Raw genomic sequence first — 27,413 nt, 5'->3', positions numbered from 1 at the left:
GGTTTCATCTGCTAAATAGGTATTGCCCCTAGTGTCTCTCCTGTCTATGCAAAGCTAGGGCAAACTAAGAAATCACCTGTCTCTGCCTTTTGGAACTAAGAATTCAAATGGATTCAAAATCAATGATAACATTGCCCATGTGCACAACGACTCACAACACATAACCCATGTTCACCTACATCATCTCTGCTGGTCCTCCACTCTCTTCCTCTCACTGAGGGAAGGAGCATAACTCCATTGCAGAGAAGAAAACTGAGGTACAGGGAGGGACAAGGATGGACCTGCCCAAGGTCAACCAATAAATGGTAGAACGAAGATGGGTTTTCTGACTGCAATAACAATTGCTAACACTGTGGTTCCCATGTGCTGTGCCATCTCATAGCCTCATCTGAACTCATTCAATCTTCATACTCCTATGCAGTTGGAGCTGTTAGTCACCTCCCTTTACAAATGAAGAAATCAAGGCACAGACAAGGGATGTGAAGTGCCAGGATCGCACAACTAGAGGCAGGACGGATTGAAACTCAGGTGGTTTCTCAAGGGTCCACACCCTTGAGTTCTCTCTGTGTGATGTACCCTGGCACTGCTGCCTCCTGTCTGTGGCTGAAGTCTGGATCCAAACCATCCCCAGAAGGACCTAGACAGGGCCCAGGTCACCAGGTGCTGGGTAGAAGGGCAGACCAGGGAATGGGCTGAATCTCTCAATCAACAGAGCAGCAGATGGAAACTGGGGTAGATGCCAGGTAATTTTTTTTCCAGACTCGGGGGTAGGGGGGAAGGAAGTAGTACTGAAGACCATCCTCCCCACAAGCCAGCCAACCTGGGGACAAAGGGCCAGGCGAGATGGCAGCCCACTCTCTTGGTTGGCTGCAGGCAGCCAGGGGAGGAGAAAACTAAGCCCATGACTTGAGGCAATAACTTTATAAAGGGAAAGGCAGCTAGACTGTGGGGCAGGCCCTATGACCAGAGTTTAGGCATGGGTTTTCCTGCCTCAGGCAGCACAGGAAAATCAAGCCGGAATGGTATAGGTGGTGTCAGGGCCCTGCCTGCCTCACTGAAAGCCAAGGCTGGCTCTTGAGCCTGGACTGAGAACAAGGGCACAATCCCCACTCACAGCCAGTGATGGGAAGTCGACCAGCAGAGGAAGCAACAGATGTGGATGCTGATATGTCTGATGGGAGGCACATTCTTGTCCCTCCCTTCCCCGTGATTCCACATTCAGGGGAGGGAGGAAGGAGACTGGGAGAAAAATGATGCAGGGCTTCAATCTATACGAAAAATACCTTGAGACCACTTCCTGAGCCCCATGGACAGCTGAGGCACAGCCTAATCCAAGAAGACTCCTTTTGGAATGAAAGAAATGGATACACACAGACCTGAGATTAATGGTCCTGAAGCACTAGCAGAAGCCCCAGGCAATCCCCCCAACATTCCAACTAAAGCCTCTCACTTTTCAGGGTCCAACTTAACTCATCCTTCCATTCTCCAGGGTTATGTGACCTCCTCCTCAGCCCTGATTCCATGGCTACACACGGCCTTCACAGGAGTGACCCACCCCAAACAAGAGGCCTGTGGGAGGTAGAAGGATTCCGTGAGGAGATAACATATGCAGATGTGAGGTCACCCACACACAGTTCACTTCCTTTCATAGATACGATGATCCAAGAATCCCAATTCTTAGGATTAGAAGTAGCTCTCAGAGGGCATTCAACCCCCAACAGCCCCCTCCATGCTAGATCCCACCCCTGCTTTGAGGCTTCAGAGGCCTCCCAGGCCTACTGGCTACTAACAGCAGCAACAATTCCTATTGCCTTACCACCATTACTACCTATTGCAGGGGGCAGAGACTAGGCACTGATGAGAACGAGGGGAGTGGGTGGGCTGGGGTCTGCAGAACCCTGTCCTGTCTATAAGGTAATTTCCACTCAGCTCCAGCCCATGGAACCATGAAGAAGTAAACTCAGTAGTGAAAGGTAGTATGATTTTCAAGGAAAGCTGAAAATGGAGGGCTGGGTGCAGTGACTCACGCCTGTAATCCCAGCACTTTGGGAGGCCGAGGCAGGTGGATCACCTGTGGTCAGGAGTTCAAGACCAGCCTGCACAACATGGTGAAACCCCGTCTCTACTAAAAAATACAAAAATTAGCCAGGCATGGTAGCTAGCGCCTGTAATTCCAGCTACTTGGGAGGCTGAGACAGGAAAATCACTTGAACCCAGGAGGCGGAGGTTGCAGTGAGCCAAGTTCGCACCACTGCACTCCAGCCTGGGCCACAAGAGCGAAACTTGTCTCACAAAAAAAAAAAAAAAAAAGAAAGAAAAGAAAAAGGAGGCTGGGCATGGTGGCTCATGCCTGTAATCCCAGCACTTTGGGAGACCAAGGTGGGTAGATCACAAGGTCAATGATTTCTGTCCTAATCATTCTATGTGCATTTTTATCTGACAAGGTCAGGAGTTCGAGACCAGCCTGGCCAAGATGGTGAAACCCCATCTCTACTAAAAATACAAAAATTAGCCAGGTATGGTGGCACGCGCCTGTAATCCCAGCTACTTGTGAGGCTGAGGCAGGAGAATCTCTTGAACCTGGGAGGTGGAGGTTGCAGTGAGCTGAGATCGTGCCACTGCACTCCAGCCTGGGTGGCAGGGCGAGACTCCATCAAAAAAAAGAAAAGAAAATTGACTCTTTGTTGAAACTCTCACTTTTAAAATATTGGCAAATAATTCAGAAGTTAAGGAGGATGGATACGGGCAAATAAAAACAGGTCTGAGGCCTATATCTGGGACCCCCAACATACCATGTGCCCACTGTGACTATCTCACAGGCACAGACACAACAGTCACTGTACCTGGCCCAACTCGTGGCAGACCATGTCAGGCAAGGAGTGCTGAGAAGACACTTTTCAGGCTGCGTAGGCCATGCCTCACCCTCCCCTCAGTGCTCTGCCTGCCTCCAAACCTCAGCCAGGACATTCCCCTCAAGTGCCTGACTCTTCCTCCTAGACCAGTTCAGAGATCACCACCCTCCATACATCTGTTCAGCCCACTGTGAATGGAGAACTTCTCAGAACTGCCACCACCCTCTTAGCCCTGAGGGTCTCGCTCCCAGCAGCATCCCATGCCTACATCTCTGCTTTCTGTCCTAATCATTCTACGTGCATTTTTATCTGATCAACCCTACCTAAATTACTAAGATCTAAGTAGGGCAGGTCAAGTTAAGACAGACAAAAAAAGTAAAAATCCAAAGAATATTCAGTCAGCAGAGAAGAGACAGACTTTTTTTTCCTTCTACCAGGGCACTCAGCTCACCTGAAAACACTACAGGTCCTGAGCCTTCCACAGACAAATCAGCAGCATCCTTAGACCCAAGCCCCAAACTTGGCCAACTTGGCACTGGGCTCGTGGTGGGAGTGCCACCTGGTGGCCACTCTGGAACACAGCCTAGTCTTAGCAGAGACTAAGTGCATCTTTGCTCTGTCCTAGTCATACATTCTACATGTGCTTTTATGTGATAGACACTCCCCAGACTTTCTAGAGACAAATTTCTCCCTCCCATTCCTATGCCCCTAATCCATCTCTGAGCCTCTATTCCCACTGTCCAAGGCCTAAGGCAGGGCAGAATCTCATGGACGTCATGGAATCCATCTAGACTAACAAAATTTCCTGACTAGACATGGCTGGGAGGCCAAAGATGAAGTCTCAGCCTGGATACTGACTCAAGGAAGGCCCTGACCCAGTCCAGGCCTCTGTTTCTTTGTGTACAAAATGAGAAAGAGGAGCTAAAACTCCGTATCTTCTCCTGGTCTATCTTCTCTCTATATCAGAGAGAGACACAAAGCTTTCTCATTCCATCTTCTGCATTTCCTTCTGTAGGATGAATTAAATATGCTTTTAAAGTGATGTCAGCCAGGCGTGGTGGCTCATGCCTATAATCCCAGCACTTTGGGGGGCCGAGGCGGGTGGATCACCTGAGGTCAGAAATTCAAGACCAGCCTGGCCAACGTGGTGAAACCCCGTCTCTACTAAAAATATAAAAATTAGGTGAGGATGGTGGTACACACCTGTAATCCCAGTTTCTCAGGAGGCTGAGGCAGGAGAATCACCTGAACCCAGGAGGTGGAGGTTACAGTGAGCCGAGAGCATGCTATTGTACTCCAGCCTGGGCAACAAGAGCAAAACTCCATCTCAACTAAAGTAAACTAAACCAAACTAAACTAAACTAAAATAACATAAAAATAAAGTGATGTCTACAGGAGAGATGATGTCCCAGGACCCTCCCATCTCTGATATGATCCTTGGGCCTGCTGAGGCCACTTCAGTGAGGAGATACACATGCAGAAGTGTGGTCACCCACAAACAGTTCACTTTCTTTCATGAATATAATGATCCAAGAATCTCAATTCCTGGAATTAGGAGTAGCTACCTGAGAGCCACTCACAAGAGTCCTTATGGCGGCCATGCAGGTTCTGCTTACATACCTCCAGTGATGATGAGCTCCCTCACAAGCCAGCCTTGCCCATCTTGTTTAGCTCTGACCCAGAGCCTTCTTCTCCAGTGGAAGACTCCCAAACAGTGGTCCTAAATTTGCCATCTGAGGCCACAAGGACATGTCTAATCTCTCTTCCTGGAATAGAGCCCTTCAGGGATTTCACAGAGGTCACATCCTTCTAAATCTGCTCTGTATTCATGGTAAATAACCCCAGTTTCAAATAGATCCCTCATGGGGCTTTCCTTGAGAAGCTCTCTAATCCTGGTTGATTTCTAAGACATGGTCAGTTATTTAACAAACTTTTACCGACCTCTCCTAGATGCTAAACAGTCCAGATTGTCTCTCTCTCTTTCAAAGATCAGGCCTCAGATCAGAACACAACACCTAGTACGGAGGCTGAGCAGTAAAGGGCTGAAAGACTGGCTTCCTTCCTCCTTATTCTAGCACCTCTAAAGGCACTCTTAATGGGTTGAGATACCACGTTGTTAAATCCTCTTGATCTTAGCCCAGGGTTATCCCTGGGCCAATTCTCAACCATCAGTAGTGGCTCTCTGGGATGCACATTTGAGAAAGATTAGTGAATCTGGGCCCAGGAGAAGAAATGAGACTCAATTCTGCATAAGAGCAATTAATTTTGTGGTCCCCACTGCAAGACCTTAGACTTTCTTTGCTTCTGTCCTTGTTAGGGTTACTTCATTGTCTGGGCCCTGATGCCATCTAGAACATTCAACGGCCCAGCTCTGAATGCCTGGCATCTCTGATACACACACTCAATATCCACACTCAATATCCACTTATAGAAATTGAGGGGACATGTCAAACATGGCACAACTGATGCTCCAAGAAGTTAGGTCATATGTGGAAAAGCAATCTAAACCATCAGTCTGACTTAGAAGCCTAAGTCCCCTCCAAGACCTGAGCTGCCACTCCCAAGATAAGTGGTTAGGAGACCCTTCAGTCAGCCAGGCACAAGGCCCCAGGTAGGTGCACTGATGGAATCATGCTGACACAATCCCACCCAACCCCTAGAAAGGCCATTTCCTCAGCCTACAGGAAGCACTCATCTGTACATAGGGCTAATAATATCTATTTTCAGACTCACTATGAGGATTAACTAAGATGGCACATGTGAGTGCCTAGCTCAATGCCTGGCACAGAGAGGATGCTTGATAAATAAGTACTACTGTGCTGTGCAGTGTGCTATTAACATTAGCTAGTTTTGCCAAGATAGAATAGGCCAGTGCCTGGGTTGCCACGAAAGCATTTCAAGCATAGAAGTTGAATTCTATTCCCAACAATCTCAGGGCCTATGAGAGCGAGACAGGCCCAGGCCCAAGGGAACAAGCGGCACAGCTGAACTGACCTGAACTCAGCCCAGGGCCAGAGGGGACTCTACCTGCTGGAGAGGCTGGGTAAGCACAAAGAGGGAGGCCTGAATAAACTCCCCAACATCCTCAACAAACACCCACTGCCAAAGTCTGTGGCAACAGCAACAAGAAGCCACCTCAGGGTAGGGCTCTGAGAGCTTGGTCTGGGGCCCAGGCCAGATGGGGCTGAGGCGAGGAGCAGATCTGGGGCCCATGTGCCCAGCAAGCTGTGCCAGCCCAGCCCATACCAGCCCAGCCAAATTTGAGTTATATCAGGAGAACGGATCTGTTAGAAAACTCACCCATCTCTACATATTTGCATATTCTATTTCGGGGTCTTTTCCTTTTTTTCCGTCAGCTTCCTAGAAAAGTTCTTGTGATCACTTCCAACTTCACCTCTGCTGAACTGCAAAAACTCACACTCAATCCCATCTCTCCTCTAACTACTATTCTCTCCCTCACCAGCAAGGTCCCCTGCCCTCTCTGCATCCACTGCCCCTCACCTGTTCAGTCCTCAATCCCTGCTATCTGGCTCCGGTTCCATTGGAATGTCTCCCCAAGGTCACCATGGCACAAGTCAACAAGTCCAAGGTCAGCCCTTCTGTTGCTAGGTTTGTCTGTGGCATCTGACCCCACTGAGCATGCCCTCTTTGTCCAGTTCCTTCCACTCCCTCGGCTTTGCTGACTCCTGCTCTCATCTTCCCAGAAGCAGCGGATCCTGCCCCCGTTCCATGCCTCACATCTATCAGTCACCATTTCCCATAAAGCTGAACTCCTTAGTGGGTATCCCTTTTCCTCTACCTTTCTCTGAAAAGCTTAATTGCCTTCTCACATGACACAGGCCCAGTGTTCAACTTAGAACTTCCTGATCACTACCTCAGCCCAAAGACATCCAACTGTCTTTAATTATACACATCCCCACCTGGCTGTCCCATGGCACCTCATTCCAAATTGTCACCCCAGTCCCTTATTCTTACTGCTGCACCACCATCCGCCCGCTCACATCCTGCCTCCCTTCCCACTTTCAGCCCCCAGAGCTAGTCTGTCCTTCACACCTAGCAGCTCCCCTCCACCCAGCTCCCCTGCAGCAGTTCCAGTTGAGGCTCCCTCCGTGTCCCATCTGGAGGATCCAGCCAGCCTCCTAGCTGGTTGCCTACCCCCAGTCTCACCTCCCACAAATCCAGCCTCCACACAGCTGTCAGATTATCTCACACACAGATCTGGTCCCCCACGGCCCTGCCTGAAGCTGTCTCAGGGGTGCTCTTTGCCCTTAGGATAAAGCCCTAGCTCCTCAGCTGGATCTAAGCCCTCATGATCTCCCATTCCTCCACACTTAAGAGGCCAAAGGCAGTGGGAAGAAGGGCGCCAGCTCTGGAGTAAGACAGACCTGAGTTTCTGGGACCACTTGTCCACTTCCTGCCCATGAGACTGTGGGCAGATGATTTCAACCCTTGGAACCTTGGTGTCCCCACCTGTTCAGTGGAGACAACAGTATACTTGCCTTTCCCAAAGATCTGATACCAATTCTAACTCCTAAAGCCTCTCTACCTCCTCCTCTCCTTCCCCACTGCCACGCTGCCAGGTCAGCCTACCAGCAGTTCTAAGTGGATCACTGCCAGAGCCTCCTCCCCAGCTTCCTCATGCCTGCCCTCCCTTAGCCTTCTACTCCCAATATATTCACCACACAGCAGCCAGAATGACCTTTCTGAAATACACATTGGACTCTCTCCCCTGATTGCCATTCTGTGACTCCCATTGTCCAGGGTTAAGTCTAAACTCCTTACATGCCTTCAAATGATCTAGCCTCTACCCACCCACTTGCCTTGCAAGCCACCCTGACAGACAGGGCTACAGAAGCCAGCTTTGCTCCCCACTCCCAGCCCCCTCAGTACATACACCTTCCTGCCCAATTCTCCCTTACCCTTCAGGTCTCAGTGTAGTGCCACTTTCTCCATGAAGCTTTCTCTCATCCTCACACTCCCACCCCAGCCCACGTTAGCCCCCCTTCCTGTGAGCGCCACAGCCCCTAGACTTGTCTCACCCAGTTCTCATTAGGCTTTAATGTAATCATCTGTTTGTCCATCTTACCAACAACACAGCATTGTCAGAGCAAAGATACCATCATGTTTATCTGGCACAGAGTGGAGGCTCAGTCAATGGTTTTTGAAAGGATAAAAGGCGGCCAGGTGCGGTGGCTCATGCCTGTAATCTCAACACTTTAGGAGGCCGAGACGGATGGTTCATTTGAAGTTAGGAGTTTGAAACCAGACTGGCCAACATGGCGAAACCTCATCTCTACTAAAAATACATAAATTAGCCGGCTGTGATGGCACGCGCCTATAGTCCCAGCTACTTGGGAAGCTGAGGCAGGAGCCCAGGAGGCAGAGGTTGCAGTGAGCTGAAATCGTGCCACTCAACTCCAGCCTGGGCGACAGAGCGAGACTCTGTCTCAAAAAAAAAAAATTTTTTTTTAAATAATAAAAAGAAAAAGAAACTATGAAAGGGACAATGGTGAGGAAAGAGTCCTTGGCTCATGGAAAGCCCCAGGCTCAGTGGGGGCACTTATCAGACTCAACATAGACTACTCGACACATGGCCACAGGAAGCAAAGCCAACTTGCCAAGCCCCTGGAGGAAAAAGCCAACAAAGAAGGGAAAGGGAAACCATGGGGATGGCTCTGTTCTGGGAACTGGTATTGGGGGTTGGTCCAAGGGATAGGGCAGGGTGACCCAAATGTTCTGCAGCATAATGGGGTGGGGGAGTTAAGGAACCCCAGCATCTTTGAAGGCAGTCCTCAGAGGCAGGGTGAGAGCTGCCACAGAATGGAAACCAGCTCTGGGCAGGCTGTATCATGGGCACAAGAAGGGCTGTGTCAGCCCCATTTGACCAAGACAGACCCATGAGGATGGGACTGGCCTTTGTTTCCACCACAAACAAGCAAGAGACACTGTGTTCAAAGACAGAGCTTCCTGGTCTTTGCTCTCAACCACAAGTAGGCAGCTGGGCTCCAGGAAGACCACTGAGGCACACAGAAGCCTAGCACTGAGAAGGCCAGTTCTGAATCTTTTCTGTCAATGCAAATAGACAGACTTCTCAAATTTTCTGAAAGAGGCAAAGAATAACATGCTGTTCAGGCCATATCTGGACGTTAAGAGTATCACTGATACACTGGAGGTCATCCAGAGAAATGAACAGGATGTGCTGGGAACCAAAACCAGGACAGGTCAAAGGGGCAAGTCAATGACCCACCATGGCATTCTGTAAGTAATTAAAGCCCCGCTAAGGTAGAAGAGAAAGCGGGCTTGTTCCGAGTGGTTCCTTAGGGCAGAGAGGGGACCAAGGGGTAATGCCCTGGCAAATAGTTAAAGGACAGAATAGGCTGTAAATGGTAAATCTTTTGTTCCTGGAGGAGACAAGCAGAAACCAAACCACCATGACTGGGAATGGTGGAGATGAAACGTCTGCCAAGGCAGAGGGCAGGAACAGACCTCTGAGCCCCTTTCCACCCATGTTATTCCCAAATGAATCAAAACACCATCTGAGGGGAAGAAGTTTTTTCCCAACGAAGTATTCAAAGCACTTAAAACCCACTTTCTCAACTTGGACATGTCTGTGATGCCGCAGGGAACGTCACAGGGAACACCATGCCAAGGGGAACGTGAGTGAGCACAGGCAGATGGAGCAGCAGCTTGGGGGTTGGTGCCCTCTCTTCAATATTAAAGCTGAGCCCTATTCATGTTGGTGTTGTTCTTTAGTATTGCTATTTAACTGCTCTTGTATTTATGCCTTCAGGACAAGGAGCGCCCTGCCTCCTGGCAAAGCTCTGAGGCCCGGATTCTGGCATCATTACAGAACAAGCATCAAAAAATGCTTGGTGGCCGGGCGCGGTGGCTCACGCCTGTAATCCCAGCACTTTGGGAGACCGAGGCGGGCAGATCACGAGGTCAGGAGATAGAGACCATCCTGGCTAACATAGTGAAACCCTGTCTCTACTAAAAAATACAAAAAACTAACTGGGCGAGGTGGCGGTGCCTGTAGTCCCAGCTACTTGGGAGGCTGAGGCAGGAGAATGGCGGGAACCCGGGAGGAGGAGCTTGCAGTGAGCCGAGATCACGCCACTGCACTCCAGCCTGGGCGACAGAGCGAGACTCCGTCTCAAAAAAAAAAAAAAAAAAGATGCTTGGTGAGAGTAGGCTGGTGGGGTGGACAAGGAAATCTTTGGAAGCCATTGAGAGAGAGAGAAATGTGGAAGGCAAGCTGCCTCCGTTTGCTTCCCATGAAAGTACACCCAGCCACTCCCTAGACTGGACGTCTCGGAAGCATAAGCCTCTTCTGGGCACAGCTGTAATCCAGCAGCCACCCTGAAGATTGGGTCGCAGCCCTGCCCAGCCTTTGGCACATCCTGAGGCTGCCAAACTCCAAAGCCCCAGAGTCTGGGGGCTACGGCTGGAAACTTCTCCCAGAAATGAACATGGGTATCTCACAGCATCCCATGATGTGGCGTCTAAAATCCTTCATCCAGGGCCCAGAACCAGGGGCCAGCCCTGCTCCGAGGCCACAGCATCAAGACCAGTACACCTTGTTTGCCCCACTGCCTCCACCAACTCAGATCAGCCAGAAGGGTCAAGAACTGGACAAAGCAGAAGAGTTGACCATCAGGTAGGTATATTGGGGGAGGGAGAGCAGCAGCCTCTGCAACTTGCTGGGGGTTGAGGGGAAGCAGGGAGTTCATGGGGCTCCTCCAGCAAAGATGAGCTCCAGGGCTGCTTGGATGTCCCCACTGGTGGCCTGCAGGGCCCGCAGGCTCAGCTCATCGTCCTGGATGCCCATGTCACGTAGCTGCTGTAGCTGGGGCTGCCACTGGCTCTGTGGAAAAATAGGAACGGGCAGAAGCTGTTAGCTGGGACCCAGTGAAGACTCACTTAGGTCTGTGCTTTCCCGGGAAGGAAAGGAAGATGGGGGAGTCCTCAGCAAAGCTGTTGATGCTGAGTTCCACAGAACACGGTACTTCTAGGAAGACTAAAAGATAGGCTTGAGGGTTAAGAGAACAAATCCAAAGTTTTACAATAAAAAGAGGAAATTCTTGGCATAAGGATCAAAAGAGAATGTACAAATTATTCACTGTCTGAATTCCAAGAGGCTAAATTACTTTCTTTCTCTTGCTGTGTGTACACACACATCAGCAAGATTTTGCTCTTTATGTGATGAGTGTTACAGATTTTTTTCCCAGTTTGCTGTTAGCCTTCGGACTTTGCTTCGGTTTTTTGTTTGGTTTGGTTTGCCATGCAGAAATGTTCACCTTTTTTTAAAAGTCTTAAATTTTTGTGGTATATAGTAGGTATATCTATTTGTGGAGTATAAGAGATGTTTTAAATTTTTCGCTTTTACAAACTCAAAATGCAGAACTTTTATTTAATGGCTCCTGGATACTGAGTTTCGGCCAAGAAAGCCCTTTCCTACTATAAGGATTTGAAGAAATTCACCCATATTTTCTTCTAGTACTTTCACAGCTTCATTAATATCTCTATTTCATGACAGCAGGGATGAGCACAATTTAGGGAAAACAATGTGTTCACATGTGGGAAGAAGGCAATGCAAAGGGGAAGAAAAGCAAAGTCAAAGAGGCAGGCAGGAATGAGAACGTGGAGGGCTTAAAAAAAATCCACACAAATCAATTTGAATTCATTTTACAGGCCAGGTGGAACCAGTGAAAGCTTCTGAGCTAGGGAATAAAGTAAATAGGCATCTAGCAACAGGGGAGATGCAAAAATGGAGAAGACAAGTCATTCACACATCCTGCTCCTGTTCCCTTACTGTTCACAAGGACTACATGGAACACTGAAAACCACACAGGCTTGAACGCTATTGTTACAACTTCATGGCCTTTTGACCCCAGACAGGTTCCAGGAATGATGCTCTACCCATTGGCTTACTATATGGAATAGAGAAAAAGAGATGTGAAGCAAACAGCTCATGCATGGAGCTGTGAACTACAATGCTGGCCCCTCAGGTCTGCCCCTTAGCTGCTAGGGTGACCTTTCCCCTCCTTAAAGCCTCCCATGAGCTGGGTGTGGTGGCTCACACCTGTAATCTAGCACTCTGGGAGGCTAAGGTGGGTGAATCACTTGAGCCCAAGAGTTCAAGACGAGGCTGGGCAACATAGGGAGACCCCCATCTCTACAAAAAGTACAAAAAACTAGCCAGGCATGGTGGTGCATACCTGTAGTCCCAGCTACCCAGGAGGCTGAGGTGGGAGGATCACCTGAGCCCAGGAAGTTGAGGCTGCAGTGAGTTGTGATCACACCACTGTACTCCACCCTGGGTGACAGAGTGAGACCCTGTCTCAATCAATCAATCAATCAATCAATCAATCAATGCCTCCCAGGGATCCCTGGTGACTACTACATCAAGTCATCAAGTCTATTCTCCTCAGGTTGGCATTCAAGCCCCTCACATGTAGGTTCCTGCTCTCTTTCTCTGGCCCCATCTGCGGATCTTCTACACTGGACACTGCATCCTAGCCTCGTAGTTTTGAGTACATCACACATACCTCCACACGTGCACAAACAGGTAGCTGTCTTCACCTGGAAATCATCCCCTTCCTACCTCAAACACCCCCTCCCTGGTTAGCTAACTTCTAATTCTTCTGACAATCAGCTTAAATACCCCTCCCTCAGAAAAGTTTTGCCTGATCCTTACTTCAAGGAGCTGGGCTTCTTGCCTTGTTGCTCCCCAGCTCAGTACCTGCCTGGTGCCCCTCCATGGCAGGGATGAGAACCAGCTTGCCTCTAGCCCAGCATCTGGACTCCGGCCTAGTATATATATGCTCAGTCAATGCTCACTGAATGAATGAATGAAATCGCCATGATTATCTAAGCCAGGTGGTCTAGGGAGTCAAGCCATGGTCAGTAGGGGCAGGAGAAGCCATAGTGACCACTGTGTATGGTCTGAGTGTGCCCTTGCTGGGAACACTCTGTACCTGTCCCACTGCCATGCTCCAGCTATTCCCAGAACGAAGCATGCCAGGTGTGAAGGACCCCCAGAGAGCAAAAAAAGGCTGGGCATCCAAAATAACAAGGAAGCCACATGGAAACCAGGAAGTGGGGAAGACTGACCTGAAGGCTGGGCTGCCCAGAGGCCTGAAGGGCATGCTGCAGGGCTTGGCTGAAGAGATCATTGGTGATGGGCGTCCCTGACTGGACACCAGAGGACATTGGTGAGGTCCCTGAGGAATGGCCCTAGAGACAAATCAGTGGTCAGTGCCACCCTCAGAGCGATCTCAATCTTATAGCAGATACTCGCTGTTGTCATATCACCCCATAGTGCTCCTGAGGTACCCAACTTCTGCCTCCCAACAAAGACCTGCCATAAGACAACCAAACAAAGGTACCTAGAAGCTCTCTATGTGGGCAGGAAAGGTTCCATTCTTTTCTGCACTGAGCCCCTTGTCCCAACCTAGGACCCCAGCACTGGGAGAGATGGCCTTGAAAGCTGAAGTGACTTTTCACCCAGAAATGCTTAAGCTGGTGGCGTCTGCTCCCTGTCACGGATGAGGAAGGGCATATTGTGTGAGGGGAGAGTCTTCTGAACTAATAGGAGGGACTACTCAGGACCATATTAAAATCTAGACCTGGCCGGGCGCGGTGGCTCAAGCCTGTAATCCCAGCACTTTGGGAGGCCGAGACGGGCGGATCACGAGGTCAGGAGATCGAGACCATCCTGGCTAACACGGTGAAACTCCGTCTCTACTAAAAATACAAAAAACTAGCCGGGCGAGGTGGCGGGCGCCTGTAGTCCCAGCTACTCCGGAGACTGAGGCAGGAGAATGGCGTGAACCCGGGAGGCGGAGCTTGCAGTGAGCTGAGATCCGGCCACTGCACTCCAGCCTGGGCGACAGAGCGAGACTCCGTCTCAAAAAAAAAAAAAAAAAAATCTAGACCTCTGAGTCCTCAAGGCAAGTGAAGGGGAGGTCACTCAAGCTGCAGTAAGAAATCCCCACCAGGAGTCCAGGGTTCAGCTTAAACTAGATCTAGCACCAGGGTCAGCAAAGGCAAATCTATTCTACTGCTGGGGAGCTTGTTCCTTGGGGACCCAGCCTTGATCTTCCAGGCCCTGTCTTCATACCTGGGTGCCAGGAGTCGGTGTGTGAGAGCTGCTCTCCGGAGTGCTGGCCAGGGCCAGGGCGGTGGCCAGCTCACTCTGGGTGATGGGCCGGGGCCCAGCAGCTCCACTGTACCCCAGGGAGGCTGGGCGGGAGCTGGGGGTACTGCTAGAGGGTGTGGACCTGCTGTTCTAGAGAAAGAAGACACTCAGAATCAGGCAAGCAGTACCACGAAACTCCCAGATGAACTTCACCCACCTCCAGGAATAGTTCTTGGGGAAACTCTTAAGCTCGCAGGTTCAGAAAGGAATCCCAAAGCAGAAATAGTATGACATGGTCTTGGCCCCCCAGTGGCCTGTGTCCACCTCCCAGCCTTGGGAGTGCCAGGTCCCAGGATGCAGCTCATTCCCAGCACCATCTCCCCCAAATGGCAGGCAGGCAGGCAGTCCACTTACCGGGTGAAAGTCGTCCTCATCATCCGAGAGCCCTTCAAACAGGAAGCCACCTGGAGGAGGACGAACAGATTTCAGGAGGAAGAACAGAAAGGCACAGGCGCAGCTCCAGAATCTCAGCTCAAGTTACTCTCCAAATTCATATTTTCATCTCTCCCCTTGGAAAATTACAGGACAGATGCACTTCCTGACTCAAACCGAGAGTTCCCAAGGAACGCCCTCTGCCAACGCTATACATAGCTGCTGAGTAAAGCAAATTCCTGGGCCACTGCCGGCTCCTAAGGGGCCCATATTACGCTATTCAGGGGCTCACCTGGCATATCCCGGTATGAGCTGGAGGGCATGCTCCGGGAAGAGGAGTCAGTCCCTGGCATTGGGGCACTGCCTGCTACCGAGTGCAGAACCAGGACAATGGCATTGACGAGGGCTGGGTGAGCAGGCACCAACCTAGGACAGAAGCAGGAAGAAACCCAAGGGTGACTCCAAAAGAGCACCCTCGACCATGACAAGAGTTCTGGGTGCCCTCTCACAACAATGCAGCCACCTGTGCCTGCCCTCAAATTCCTCGGTCTTCAGCATCTTCCGCCAGGAAGATTTATCCTCCTGCTGATCTGCCCCCAGCAACGGGAGCAAGGCCTTCAATTCCTGGGTCCACTGCAGATTCTTCACCCTCTCCGTAGGCAAGGCATGATGGGAAAGGTGCAGCCTGGGAGGCTCAGGGTTCTGGCCTGAGCACATGAGGAGCCTCTGGTCTAGGCACCACTACTACATCAGGCAACCCTGGACAGGTCCCTTCTCTTCCCAGGGTGGGGCTGTTTTCTTCACTTGCAAAATGAGGACGTGTCCTTTCCAGCTTTGACACTTTATGGATCTGTACACCTGCTTCTCCTTTCACCAGTTTAAAATCCTTGGAAAGCTCCCTAATTTCTACCAAACGAAACCTAAACTGGGCCTGGCAGGCAAGATCCTTTCCCTCAGAATCCTGCTTCCTCCCAACACTCTTGACAAAAGCCCTGCTCTTGGGCTTTGCTCTTTTTCACCTCCTGACATATTTACAGGGTAGACTTGGTGACAGACCATGGATGGGCTCCCAGAGCAGACTGCAGGGTGACAATTAGCACATGAGGAGAGAGAAGGTACCCTCTAATAGGACAGGTACACTTACGTATCAAGCATATTGGGATCAGCGAAGACAGAGAAGAGGTCCTTGTCCTGGAGAACCCCTGAAAAAGAGCAGAGCTCACCTCAGGGAAAGGAAATCAGCCAGATCCACGAGGGAGAAGAGGCTTTGTGTCCCAGAGCAACCAGCTCAACAGGGACACAGGACAACAAGCCAATCTTCATCAGAAGTAGAGGAAACAAAGCACCAAGCAACATAATTCAGGTACTCTCGATCTTGCTCTAGGGAGGATGGTCCCCAGCTCTCCACCTCCCCCTGCACTTCAGTCACATCACAGACTGGCTACGAACACACCTGTCTCTTTCTCCCGTATCTCTGGGCTCTTCCCTTACTCAAGGTGTGCAAGACGCCTTCCCTGATTGCTGTGATGTGGGCTAACTGCTGTCCTCATTTGGCATCCTCATACCCTTAATTACGATGTTAGTTAGGCCATTATCTCTCTGTGGGACTGAGAGCTCTTAAAGCGCTGGGTATATCAGACACACCTTGATTACTCTCCCTCTTCCCACAAGACCAGTCATTCTTCAAAAGATAGTCTAAGTCTCTTTAGAAGAACTGTCTTCTCCTGTTTTCTTCTTTTCCGACAACTCCTATTTCCGCAAATTCAGTCCTGCACTTACCAAGAGCAATGGGGTCACTGCTGAGGCCTGGGGTGGCCACAATGATCTGATCCAGAGATTCCTTATTGCTGAGCATCTTAAAGACCTGCAGGAGAAATGGGGAGGGCTGAGCACTCCAACCAACTCAATGCACTCATCAAATGCCCACATTGTGCTGAGGACTTCCTCCCTTTAAGTGCTTGCATGTACATCACCACAATGGAACAATAGCCCCGGAAACAGATGAACCTCTTTTTGGTCTAAGATCGTAGCTTACTGGAGGGGAAACAAACAATTAAAAAAAAAAAAAGAAAAAAAAAAGGCAAGACCACAGTAAACCTTCAAATCTCTGTGCTCCTTTTCCCCACCTACAGTTTAATGCTTCCAAAATAAAAGCTCTCATTACAAGCCCAGTAACAAAGGTTTCTCTAGGTTCCAAAAGTCCTTTTCAATCTCTGTACAATTACTATTTCATATTTGTATATATTGCTAAGTTCACAGCTGTACTAATTTTGCCTCTCAACTCTCCTACAGAGAGACATCAGCCCACTTCCCCAGTAAGGACAACTAGGTCAAGGGGCAATAAGCAGGCAGTTCAGCCAAAGTCAAAGAACAAGGTCCAGCAGAAACAGTATGTGGATCTTTTGGCTGTCACCATATGGGCAGGTTGTATGGTTATCATTAGAGGGAATCAGCAATGCCTGACTGAGACAGGCTCTTTGGGGAAAGACAGGGCTCCACTGAGGCCCACAGACATGGCAAAAACTCCCCAAGGAACTCTTGGTTGTCATGGAAACGGGCTTCCAGCTCCCACTCCACACCACTCGCCAGCCAGCGTTCACACCCTCTCCTACAGTCCTGGCTGGGGGCCGTGGCACACACTCACCGCTTCCCTGTAAGAGGAGCTGCTGTGCAGAGCAGTGTGCAGCACCCGGAACTCTCTCATGGCAGCCACTTTGTCCACAGGTTCTGGCGGACAAGACACTCAGAGTTACCCTACAGCACAGGCCCTGTCTCTTCCACAGACATGGTAACATCATTTCAATGTGCCAAGGAGCAGCCTGGTCTGTGCATTCCCTTCCCTCATTACCCCTTAAGAATGTGAGTGCCCACTCAGAAAAACCCATTTGTGCCACGGATGTGAAAACTGCTAGTAAGCATCTTTACGTTCTCTTGTAAGCATCTTCCACAGATAAAACAAACAAATTCAAGTTGTGGCAGAGGAGAATCTTACCACATGAAAAACAGTGCTCTGATCAACATCCCACTGCAGGAATTCCAGACTAATAACATTTGGTTGTTGGTGTTTTTGCCTTTGTTTTTCAGACACAGTCTCATCTCTTGCCCAGGCCGGAGTGCAGTGGCGCAGTCTCGGCTCACTGCAACCTCCACCTCCCTGGTTGAAGCGACTCTCGTGCCTCAGCCTCCCGAGTAGCTGGGATTACAGGTGTGCAATTATCCACTCTTGGATAATTTTTGTATTTTTAGTAGACACGGGGTTTCACCATATTGGTCAGACTGGTCTCAAACTCCTGACCTCAAGTGATCCATGTGCCTCGGCCTCCCAAAGTGCTAGGATTACAGGCGTGAGCCACCATGCCCCGCCCTGGGTCACACTTTTTAAAGTATGGTTATCCTCATGAAGGACCACTACTTGTGACTGTACTGACTGTGTACTGCCCTACTCCAGGGGCACCACTCCCAAAGCAAGGTCAATAGCACCCCTGGGGTTCAGTGTGGCAGCCACATCCTTATCGACAGTCCTGATCATGAGGCTATCTTTTGAAAAATAGTCACCGTAAGTAAATTACCTAATTTATTCATTCAACAAACATGTACTAAGCATTTATTCCATGCCTGACTTTGGACAAGGAACTAGAATGTGAAAAATAAGAACCCCTGCCGTCAAGGAACTCTTACGGCAGTAGGAGAAATGAGACTACATCAAACACACAATTACAAAATGCCACGCTGAGGACCTCAACAGAGATGTGGATCCCAGCTAGGGCACCAGAAACACAAAGGCAGACAGCCACCACTGAGAGGGAGGGTAAAGACAGAGAGCTGCCTCCCAGAGGAGACCATTTGAAATGAGTATCAAAGAGAGAGCTGATATTTACTGGGGGGTGAAGGTATTCCAAGCCTAAATGAGAACATGTGCAAAGGCATGGAAGAATAAAAGAATGTGGTGCTTTGAACAAACAGCAAGTCATTCTTTGTGGCTGGAGCTTGGGGTACACATCCCAGCTCAAACAGCAGGCTAATAAGGTGAGGTCCTGAAGGGATTTGTAACCTGCCATGGAGAACCACCAAAGGGATCCAGCTGGGAAGACAGATAACAATGGGTTCTCCTCCTACAGACCCTAATCTGTAGGAGAACACGAAATGTGATTCCTTTGTGAAGAAAAGCACTCAAGGAGAAAATATCTAAAACACTGTCACAAGACAGTTTCTTCACAGATCTAAGAGTTTATTGTAACCTTCCAATAAAAAGGTCATTTGTTTCAAAAATAATCCTCCAGGTAGAAGGTGGGAGGAAAAGGACTCTTAATATCTTAAGCCAGTATTCAGCTAAGAGTCATGGCTGTCACTGTAAGACCTCTGAGCTAAATTCATCCTTTGAAAGTGGAAGGCAGCCAGCCCAGTGGAAATGGTTTTCCTCTTGAGCCAGGAAAACCCCTGGTCCATATCCCAGCTCTTGCATTCACTTTCTAAGTAGCTGACCTTGAATAAATGTCTTTCTAACCCTTTTCTTCCTCCATAAGATGCTAATGCTGTTACCTACCCTGCAGGGCCACTGTAATGATTAAATGAGGTATAAAAGGGAAAAAACCTGGCTCACAGAAGCCACAAATGTTATTTTCCTTCTGTTAATGCCCTCCAGCCAAAGAGCTGAGGGGCATATCTGTATTTAAACTAGTTGGGCGTACTGCTCAGTACAGAGAGAAGAATGAACACCATAGGAAACCATGGGCTGTCTCAGTAAGAGGATATTAGAAAGGACTTCTTGGTTTTTTTTTTTGAGACAGAGTTTCGCTCTTGTTGCCCAGGCTGGAGTACAATGGCATGATCTCGGCTCATGGCAACTTCTGCCTCCCGGGTTCAACCGATTCTCCTGCCTCAGTCTCTCAAGTAGCTGGGATTACAGGAATGCACCACCATGCCCGGCTTTTTATTTTAAGTAGAGACGGGGTTTCTCCATGTTGGTCAGGCTTGTCTCGAACTCCCGACCTCAGGTGATCTGCCCGCCTCGGCCTCCCAAAGTGCTGGATTACAGGCATGAGCCGCTGAGCCCGGCCAGAAAGGACTTCTTACACGATTTTGGCTTTGTCTGAGTGATTTGCGGAAAAATTTAAAGAAGTGAGGTTTTACTCCGGATAGGATGCTTTCGGCAGTGGGAGTGATTTTATAATTGAGTATTTTAATAACTCTTACCTAGAAGGAAGGAAAACTAGAGCAAGGTGGAAGCTGTAATTGGCAAAGAAGCAGCTATTACTCTCATCAGCCGAGATAGAAAGATACTTGGTCACTTTTGTGATTTGGATAATGCTCATGTTTTTGTCTCTGTTCAGCAATGATAGGGATCTTGTTTTTGTCTTAATCCATAGTGGTCTCAGAGTGGCCTTGACTGATATTGGGGATCTGTACAATTGTTCATGTTCCCCAAAAGGACTCCAAGGCCTGGCTGTGAGTGCCAGGCCAACCTCTGGATGTCAGGAACTCCGTTCCTCTTTCTCACTTCCCATCAGAGTATGAAAGACATTTTTGTCTTTTACGGTTAGAACTGAAAGGGGGGTAAATCTCAAACTGATAACTAGTCACAGCAATCATGAACATTATAAAAAGATGTCAACCTGCCAGTTAACAAAGCTAATCTCTTTTACACAGCTTAGCTTTATTCTTGGGGAGGCTTTTAAAATACACATGCAAAATTTAAATCATGAATTCCAAGCACCTTCTATTTATAAACCAAAAAGGCATCCGAGGCTTTGTATATTTTCTCCAAGAGCTATTTAAATACTCTTTGAATATCTTCAGGAAAATAAATTACCAGTATAGCAAGAGCAGTTAGCTGACTGAACAAATCACCACCTGAGGCAGTTTGTAGGAAGATTTGTTAACAAGGGAACAAACTGGGGCATTAGGAAAGTGCCAAAAGTTTCCAGTTTTTTTCTAATGAGAACAACAATAACAAAAGGATACAAAGTTTACTTTGTATCACTGAAAAATAAACTGTTAACTTAAAGGAGTTTAAGTAGACACAAACTCACTATCCCATTAGGAAACAGTGGATGACAAACTTAGAAAGTGGAGAAACAGTCAGGAATGGTGCCTGTACTTTGGGAGGCTGAGGTGGGGCGGATGGCTTGGGTCAGGAGTTCGAGACCAGGCTGACCAACATGGAGACACCCCGTCTCTACTAAAAATAAAAAAATTAGCTGGGCGTAGTGGCACATGTCTATAATTCCAGCTACTCAGGAGGCTGAGGCATGAGAATCACTTGAACCCGGGAGGTGGAGGCTGCAGTGAGCCAAGATCAAGATTGTGCCACTGCACTCCAGCCTGGGCAACAGAGTGAGACTCTGTCTCAAAAAAAAACAAAAAACAAAAAACAAAATGGAGAAACAAATCTCCCATTAGTGATACCAGCAGTAAGAAGGTCAAAATTGGACTCTGTTTATCAGCATGGTCTAATCCGATAAGTAATAAAGATATCATTTATCATCAGCTCAGTAAATCATCCCTTTGTTCCACCCAGGCTTGTGTCTCAAGAACACACAGACCTTTCCCTTGCAGATATTACATAAACTCTGCCTGCTTAAGGGCTGACCCTCACTCACCTGGTTTCTGATCAGGTTCGGGCCAGGACTTCCGCAGAACATGGACGGTGGACCCAGGTTGAATGCCATAGAAGTCAAGTGTCTGGTCATCTTTTAGCTTCCGACCACAGTAGATCAGATCTAAAAAAAGAACTGTCCACTTACATTTTGCTCCTCAAAACAAATTTAGATAGTTTTTGTTCCCTGAGAACCTTATTTTGATTGCATAGATAGCTGGAGAATGATACATGTTTTAAAAGATACTCTTATTTGGCCGGGCGCGGTGGCTCAAGCCTGTAATCCCAGCACTTTGGGAGGCCGAGACGGGCGGATCACGAGGTCAGGAGATCGAGACCATCCTGGCTAACACGGTGAAACCCCGTCTCTACTAAAAATACAAAAAACTAGCCGGGCGAGGTGGCGGGCGCTTGTAGTCCCAGCTACTCGGGAGGCTGAGGCGGGAGAATGGCACAAACCCGGGAGGCGGAGCTTGCAGTGAGCTGAGATCCGGCCACTGCACTCCAGCCCGGGCTACAGAGCAAAGACTCCGTCTCAAAAAAAAAAAAAAAAGATACTCTTATTTAATAACTTAATACTTTTTCTTTTTTTTTTTTTCTGAAACAGGGTCTTACTCTGTTGCCCAGGCTTGAGTGCAATGGCACCATCACGGTTCACTGCAGCTTCAATCTCCTGGGCTCAAGCAATTCTCCCGCCTCAGCCTCCTGAGTAGCTGGGACTATGGGCACATGCCCCCACACCCAGCTAATTTTTGTAGTTTTTTGTAGAGATAGGGTTCTGCCATGTTGCCCAGACTAGTCTCTTAACTCCTGGGCTCAAGGGATCCTCCTGCCTTAGCCTCACAAAGTGCTGGGATGACAGGTGTGAGCCACCACGTCTAGCCAATTAAATACATTTTAACAACTATTTGCAAATATAAACTCATAAAATGGACTTACATAGAATCTGGCCAGATATGGTGGCTCACACCTATAATCCCAGCACTTTTGGTGCCTGGCCAACATGGCGAAACCCTGTCTCTACTAAAAATACAAAAATTAGGGCCGGGCACGGTGGCTCACACCTGTAATCCCAGCACTTTGGGAGGCCGAGGTGGGTGGATCACCTGAGGTCAGGAGTTCAAGGCCAGTCTGGCCAAGATGGTGAAACCTCGTCTCTACCAAAAATACAAAAATTAGCCAGGCATGGTGGAAGACGCCTGTAATCCCAGCTACTCAGGAGGCTGAGGCAGGAAAATTGCCTGAACCTGGGAGAAAGAGGTTACAATGAGCTGAGATCGTGCCACTGCACTCCAGCCTGGGTCACAGAGCGAGACTCCGTCTCAAAAAAAAAAAAGAGGATTCACATAGAATCTATCCATAGAAAAGCTCTAGAGTTTAACATTGTGGAGACTGCCCAATTTAAATCAATGGAAAAACAACAAAATAGGATGAACCCAATCCAGGTATGACTGAAAACATCTTTTTTGCCAGTTGGATCCTTTAGCTATTATAAATTACCTTTCCAGTATAATTTAATTATATTTAAATTCCTCCCTCCTCCACCTGGACTGCTCACGCCATTTTCATTTTCTTTTTTACTGCCTTTCTTTTAACCAATCAACCAAGCAAATCCTCCTAATCATCCCTTAAGACCTACCTCAAATATACTGAGGAGCCTCCCCTGACCAACTTCTCCCTCCCTAACTCACCCCAAACGTCTGTTCTTTCAGAAAAAGAATTCACAATGTTGGCCAGGAGCGGTGGCTCATGCCTGTAATTCCAGCAGTTTGAGAGGCCAAGGCGGGCAGATCACAAGGTCAAGAGTTCAAGACCAGCCTGGCCAACATGGTGAAACCCCACGTCTCTGCTAAAAATATAAAAATTAGCTGGGCATGGTGGCACATGTCTGTAATCCCAACTACTTGGGAGGCTGAGGCAGGAGAATTGCTTGAACTGGGACCCGGGAGACAGAGGTTGCAGTGAGCCACAATCGCAAAACTGCAGTCCAGCCTGGGCTACAGAGCAAGACTCCGTCTAAAAAATAAATAAATAAATAATAATAATAAATAAATAAATAAAATAAGACAATGTCATAAAGAACCTGGTGATAAAGTACTTTAGTATAATACATGGCTGAAAATGGCAACCAGTAGTTTCATGATATGATTTGTGTTTCTATTTACCCAACACTCACTTCCCTGGAGTGTTAACATTATGAGGCAACAAATCCCAAGCCCTTACTTTACTCTTGAAATTTCAGAAGTATCCTCCCCTAAAAGAGATCAGAGCAGCAGCCCAACCCCATTCCAGAGAGACTCACCAATCAGCTCAGGGTCTGGAACAGACTCTTGGAGTTTGCCAGCAATAAGCTGCTTCAGAAATGAAATACTATAGCCCCCAAGCGAGTATTCTCCCAGTTCTGTCTCTGGCAACCGAAGAATAGACTTTGGAGCAAGTGGCTGGTCAGCCAGCTTCACCGCCAAGTGCCAGTCTGAGAGAGACATCCTCTCTCTTTCGCGCTCTCTCTTTCTCCCTGTAAAAGAACAAAGCCTCAGTGGTTAAAAGACGGACCACCACCCTACTCCACCCCCACCCACCAAAGGGTTGAATAAAAGACAATTCAATGTGACACTGTTGAAGAAGCACAGGGTGCACCATCAGGAGGCCAGAACTAGAATCTGGGGTTCTCTCTCTACTCATACTGTGATGGACAGCTCTCTAGGCCTCAGTTTCTTCATCCCTAATGTGGACATAAAAACGCCATCCAACCTAATAGGAATGTTATGAAAGAGATCATCTAACCCTCTCCCTTCTGTATGCTCCTTTTCCCAATTTTCTTCAACTCTTGCTTGAACCAGTAGAACAGCTTTATAACAAGTTCCCTAACTCTTGCCTCTCCCTATCAAATATCTATGCTGCCACCTAACAACCTATCATTCTAAAACAGAGATCTGATCAAGTCACTTCTTTGCTTAGAACTCTTCCAATGTTGGGCTGGGTGCAGTGACTCATGCCTGTAATCCTAGCACTTTGGGAGGTCTAGACAGGCGGATTGCCTGAGCTCAGGCGTTTGAGACCAGCCTGGCCAACATGGTGAAACTCATCTCTACTAAAAATACAAAAATTAGCCGGGCATTAGTAGTGCACACCTGTAGTCCCAGCTACTTGGAAGGCTGAGGTTGCAGTGAGCCAAGATCTCACTTCACTGCACTCCAGCCTGGGTGACATGAGACTCTGTCGCAAAAAATAAATAAATAAAAATTAAAAAAAGCAAACCAGGGGCGGTGGCTCACACGTGTAATCCTAGCACTTTGGGAGGCTGAGGCGGACGGATCACTTAAGATCAGGTGTTCGAAACCAGCCTGGCCAACATGGTTAAACTACGTCTCTACTATAATAGAAAAAAATTAGCCAGGCGTGGTGGCAGGCGCTTGTAATCAATCCCAGCTACTTGGGAGGCTGAGGCAGGCGAACTGCTTGCATCCGGGATGCGGAGGTTGCAGTGAGTCCAGGTTGCAGTAAGTCGAGGTTGCAGTGAATCAAGATAGCGCCACTGCCCTCCAGCTTGGGCGACAGAGACTCCGTCCCCGCCCTCCCTCCCCCACCCCACAAAGACATCTTCCAATGCCTCCAAACCATCTATATAAATTAAGTATAAACTTCATCGCCTGGCTTACAAAACTCCCTACCAGGCTCCTTCCCCAACAGAGCCCTACCCTGCCAGGGGCCTCCACAACATGTAAGTACACACTCATAACAAAGCTCTCCCCTATTTTACACCTCTGCTCATCTAACTCTGCAAGTAATTTCTCTTCCCTTTTTGGCCTCTTAGCAAACTCCCACCGAAACCAACACAGATTCAACACCCTCAGTCCCCTCTCTTTCCTCTGTTGTTCCCACATCCCCTCAGAACAAAAGGGCTACAAATATCTGCCTGCTCCTTCTTCCACCCCAATTCTTGAAGGCCCTTGGAAACAAAAGACTAAAGTTTTCCTCATCCTTGTCCTCATACCTGGCATATATGGACCCCAGAAAATAAATCAGAAACTCTTACGGCGGAAGAATCTTGCAAAGCAAGATAAGTTCTTGTTATAGTCATCATTATTGCTTCCAAAGAGACCTCTGGTAGGGAAGAGGAGAGAAAAGGCTGTGAAGCTGCCTAGCAGACCTTAAAGCATCCTCAAGGTACCTTCCACCTCAAGTTTATGCCAGAAGGAGGTCGTTTTATATACCACGTCTCACTTAATCCTCACAACGGTTCCCTGCGGCAGGCATTAGCCACATTTTAAGGATGAGGGAACCAAGACTCAGTATAAGTCACTGGCCCAAGGTCACAGATCGCTAGTAATGGGGCAGGGGCACTATCCGGTGGCTACCTCACCGCTCCAGTGGGACCAGCTAATTAGCTGACACACATCGAGCCCGCGATGCCCAGGGACCCAGCGCCCTCACCCGTCCCGCGGAAGGAACCCGGCCGCACTGCCGCCGGTGTAAACACTCACTCTGGCCCTCTAGCCGGAAACCGGAAATTCCGCGCTGCATTCTGGGAGTTGTAGTTCCCGCTGTGGAACCCGCCCCCTTATAAACAGCCTAGTTGCAAAGCTTCCGGTTCTAGGGGAGGGCGTGGCTTCCGCGCTCTTTGAAATGTCCGGCGCCGGGGCTACTTGGTGCTTTCGTTGGAGAGGGTCGCATTTCCAGTCATTCTTCAGCCTGGTGATTCCCGCGCTCCCCTGAGGAGCTTATGAAGTACGTCGGTTCTGCCAGGTTGGAACGCGCTGCTGGACACTCGGCCGTAAGGCGGATCCTGAATCCCCTCCCACTCCGACCCTTCCCTCCAGAAGGACCTGTTCCCAAGAGGCCCCTTAAGACACATCCCAGGGGTTTCCCACGGCCCTCACGATGAAAACTGCTGTCCGCTGGTGCTGGCAGCCTCTTCTGTGCTCCTCGCCGCTGACTTCCTGCGGCGGGCCTACCTGGGGAGGCATACCGGGAACCGGACGATGACGCCCTCCAAAAGTTGGGTCCTTGAGGAGAGCTACTAACTTGGGTTCCTGGTACACCCTCTACATGCAGTGGTGAAGCTTATCTAACAGTCATTCATAGAATCAGTTTGGGGAGGGGAATTTTCGCTGAACGCTCATAGAGAAACTGTGTTTTAGGTAACTGAGAAAGTTCTGCACGGTTAAAATTGAACAGAACTTTTTTTGCACAGAAATTAGGATTACCAAAAATACTGAAGAAAGACTACCTCTGATTGGACTCTTCTCAAGGAATTTATAATTCAAGAACTAAAAGAAGGAAGTGATTATATGAAAATACTGAAGTTGATTGTAGCAACTGAAGGCTGATCCTGTGTGGGCAAATGTAAACGCTGAATTCCCACATTCCCATGTACGGCCTGGGATTAGGGCAGCAATTGAGCAGGGTAATGTTACTGAGAGCAAACAGATCGCAGGGTCTGAGAAGGCCTAACATTAAAGGCGGATCACCCCTCTGTTCTCATAAGTTATGTGGGGGGTTTTTGAAATGGCTTTCACTGTCTTCAGGGAGTTTATCTTCATGTATGTTGTGGGCGTATTAGGAACCCAAGGCTGTTCCCAAAGTCTCCCTTTCCCATCCTACCCATTTTTAGATACACCCCCTCTTTCAGTAATCCTTCCTAACCAGATCTACTCCTTCCTTTCCTAAGTTACTTGCACCTGAGCTCCATAATTTATCAAAATTATATATTATGAATACTTTCCTCAGTTTATGATTTTTTTTTTTTACTCTTAATGGTATAATTTAATCTCATTAAAAAAAAATTTTTTTGAGACGGAATCTTACTCTGTCGCCCAGGTTGGGTTGGAGTGCAGTAGTGGCTGATCTCGGCTCACTGCACCCTCTGCCTCCCGGGTTCAAGCGATTCTCGTGCCTCAGCCTCCGGGGGAGCTGGGACTACAGGCACCTGCCACCACGCCCTGCTCATTTTTGTATTTTTAGTAGAGACGGGGTTTCACCACGTTGTCCAGGCTGGTCTCAAACTCCTGACCTCAGGTGATCCACCCGCCTTGGCCTCCCAAAGTGCAGGGATTACAGGCGGGAGCCACCACGCCCAGCCTGATATTTTGTTTTGATGGTTAGTGCCTTTTGTGTCCTATATAAGAAATCTTTGCCTGCCCTCGTTGTGAAGATAGTACCCTAGCTTTTCTTCTGTGTTATTTTATCTTTCACATTTAGGTCTATGATTAATTTCACATTAATCTTTGTATATGATAGGAGTTAGACATCAAGATTCTTCTCTTCCATATGGGTGTACAGTTGATCCAGCACTATTTAAAAATTTTGTTCCCACTGAATTTCAGTGGCAGCTTTGTCATAAATCCGGTGACTATATATGTCTGGGTCAATTTTTTACTCTATTCTGTGCCAT

General features: G+C 48.5%; 1 protein-coding gene across 6 annotated transcripts; it reads right to left on the bottom strand.

Annotated features, from left to right (window-relative positions):
• Positions 1-10,495: 10,495 nt before the first annotated feature.
• UBL7 (ubiquitin like 7) lies at positions 10,496-25,548 on the bottom strand. 6 transcript variants are annotated; one of them, XM_017960771.3, is made up of 12 exons: positions 25,454-25,468; positions 25,056-25,123; positions 23,322-23,534; positions 21,024-21,143; positions 17,069-17,151; positions 16,204-16,288; positions 15,569-15,626; positions 14,717-14,850; positions 14,407-14,456; positions 13,975-14,142; positions 12,966-13,088; positions 10,496-10,716 (listed from the first exon to the last, which is right to left on the bottom strand). In XM_017960771.3, the coding sequence occupies exons 3-12, from the start codon at positions 23,503-23,505 to the stop codon at positions 10,579-10,581; spliced, it is 1,143 nt and encodes a 380-aa protein (XP_017816260.1). In that variant the 5' UTR covers positions 23,506-23,534; positions 25,056-25,123; positions 25,454-25,468; the 3' UTR covers positions 10,496-10,578. The 6 variants fall into 6 exon arrangements, with proteins under 6 accessions (XP_017816260.1, XP_021796406.1, XP_009208889.1 ...); XM_021940714.2 differs by having other exon boundaries at positions 25,378-25,459; XM_009210625.3 differs by lacking the exon at positions 25,454-25,468 and adding an exon at positions 24,364-24,375 and having other exon boundaries at positions 25,025-25,118.
• Positions 25,549-27,413: the final 1,865 nt, after the last annotated feature.

The sequence above is a fragment of the Papio anubis genome, chromosome 7, assembly GCF_008728515.1.
Source record: "Papio anubis isolate 15944 chromosome 7, Panubis1.0, whole genome shotgun sequence".
Lineage (NCBI taxonomy): Eukaryota > Metazoa > Chordata > Mammalia > Primates > Cercopithecidae > Papio > Papio anubis.
Note: the sequence above shows the minus strand (reverse complement) of the source record. Positions and strands in the feature narration are given on the sequence as shown.

Coding starts and splice junctions, on each gene's coding strand:
- UBL7 (XM_009210625.3), bottom strand. CDS start 25,103: ATGATGACTATAACAAGAACTTATCTTGCTTTGCAAGATTCTTCCGCC. Junction 14,851..15,568: donor GATCCCAATATGCTTGATAC/GTAAGTGTACCT, acceptor CTTCTGTCCTAG/GTTGGTGCCTGCTCACCCAG. Junction 14,457..14,716: donor CTCATACCGGGATATGCCAG/GTGAGCCCCTGA, acceptor GTCCTCCTCCAG/GTGGCTTCCTGTTTGAAGGG.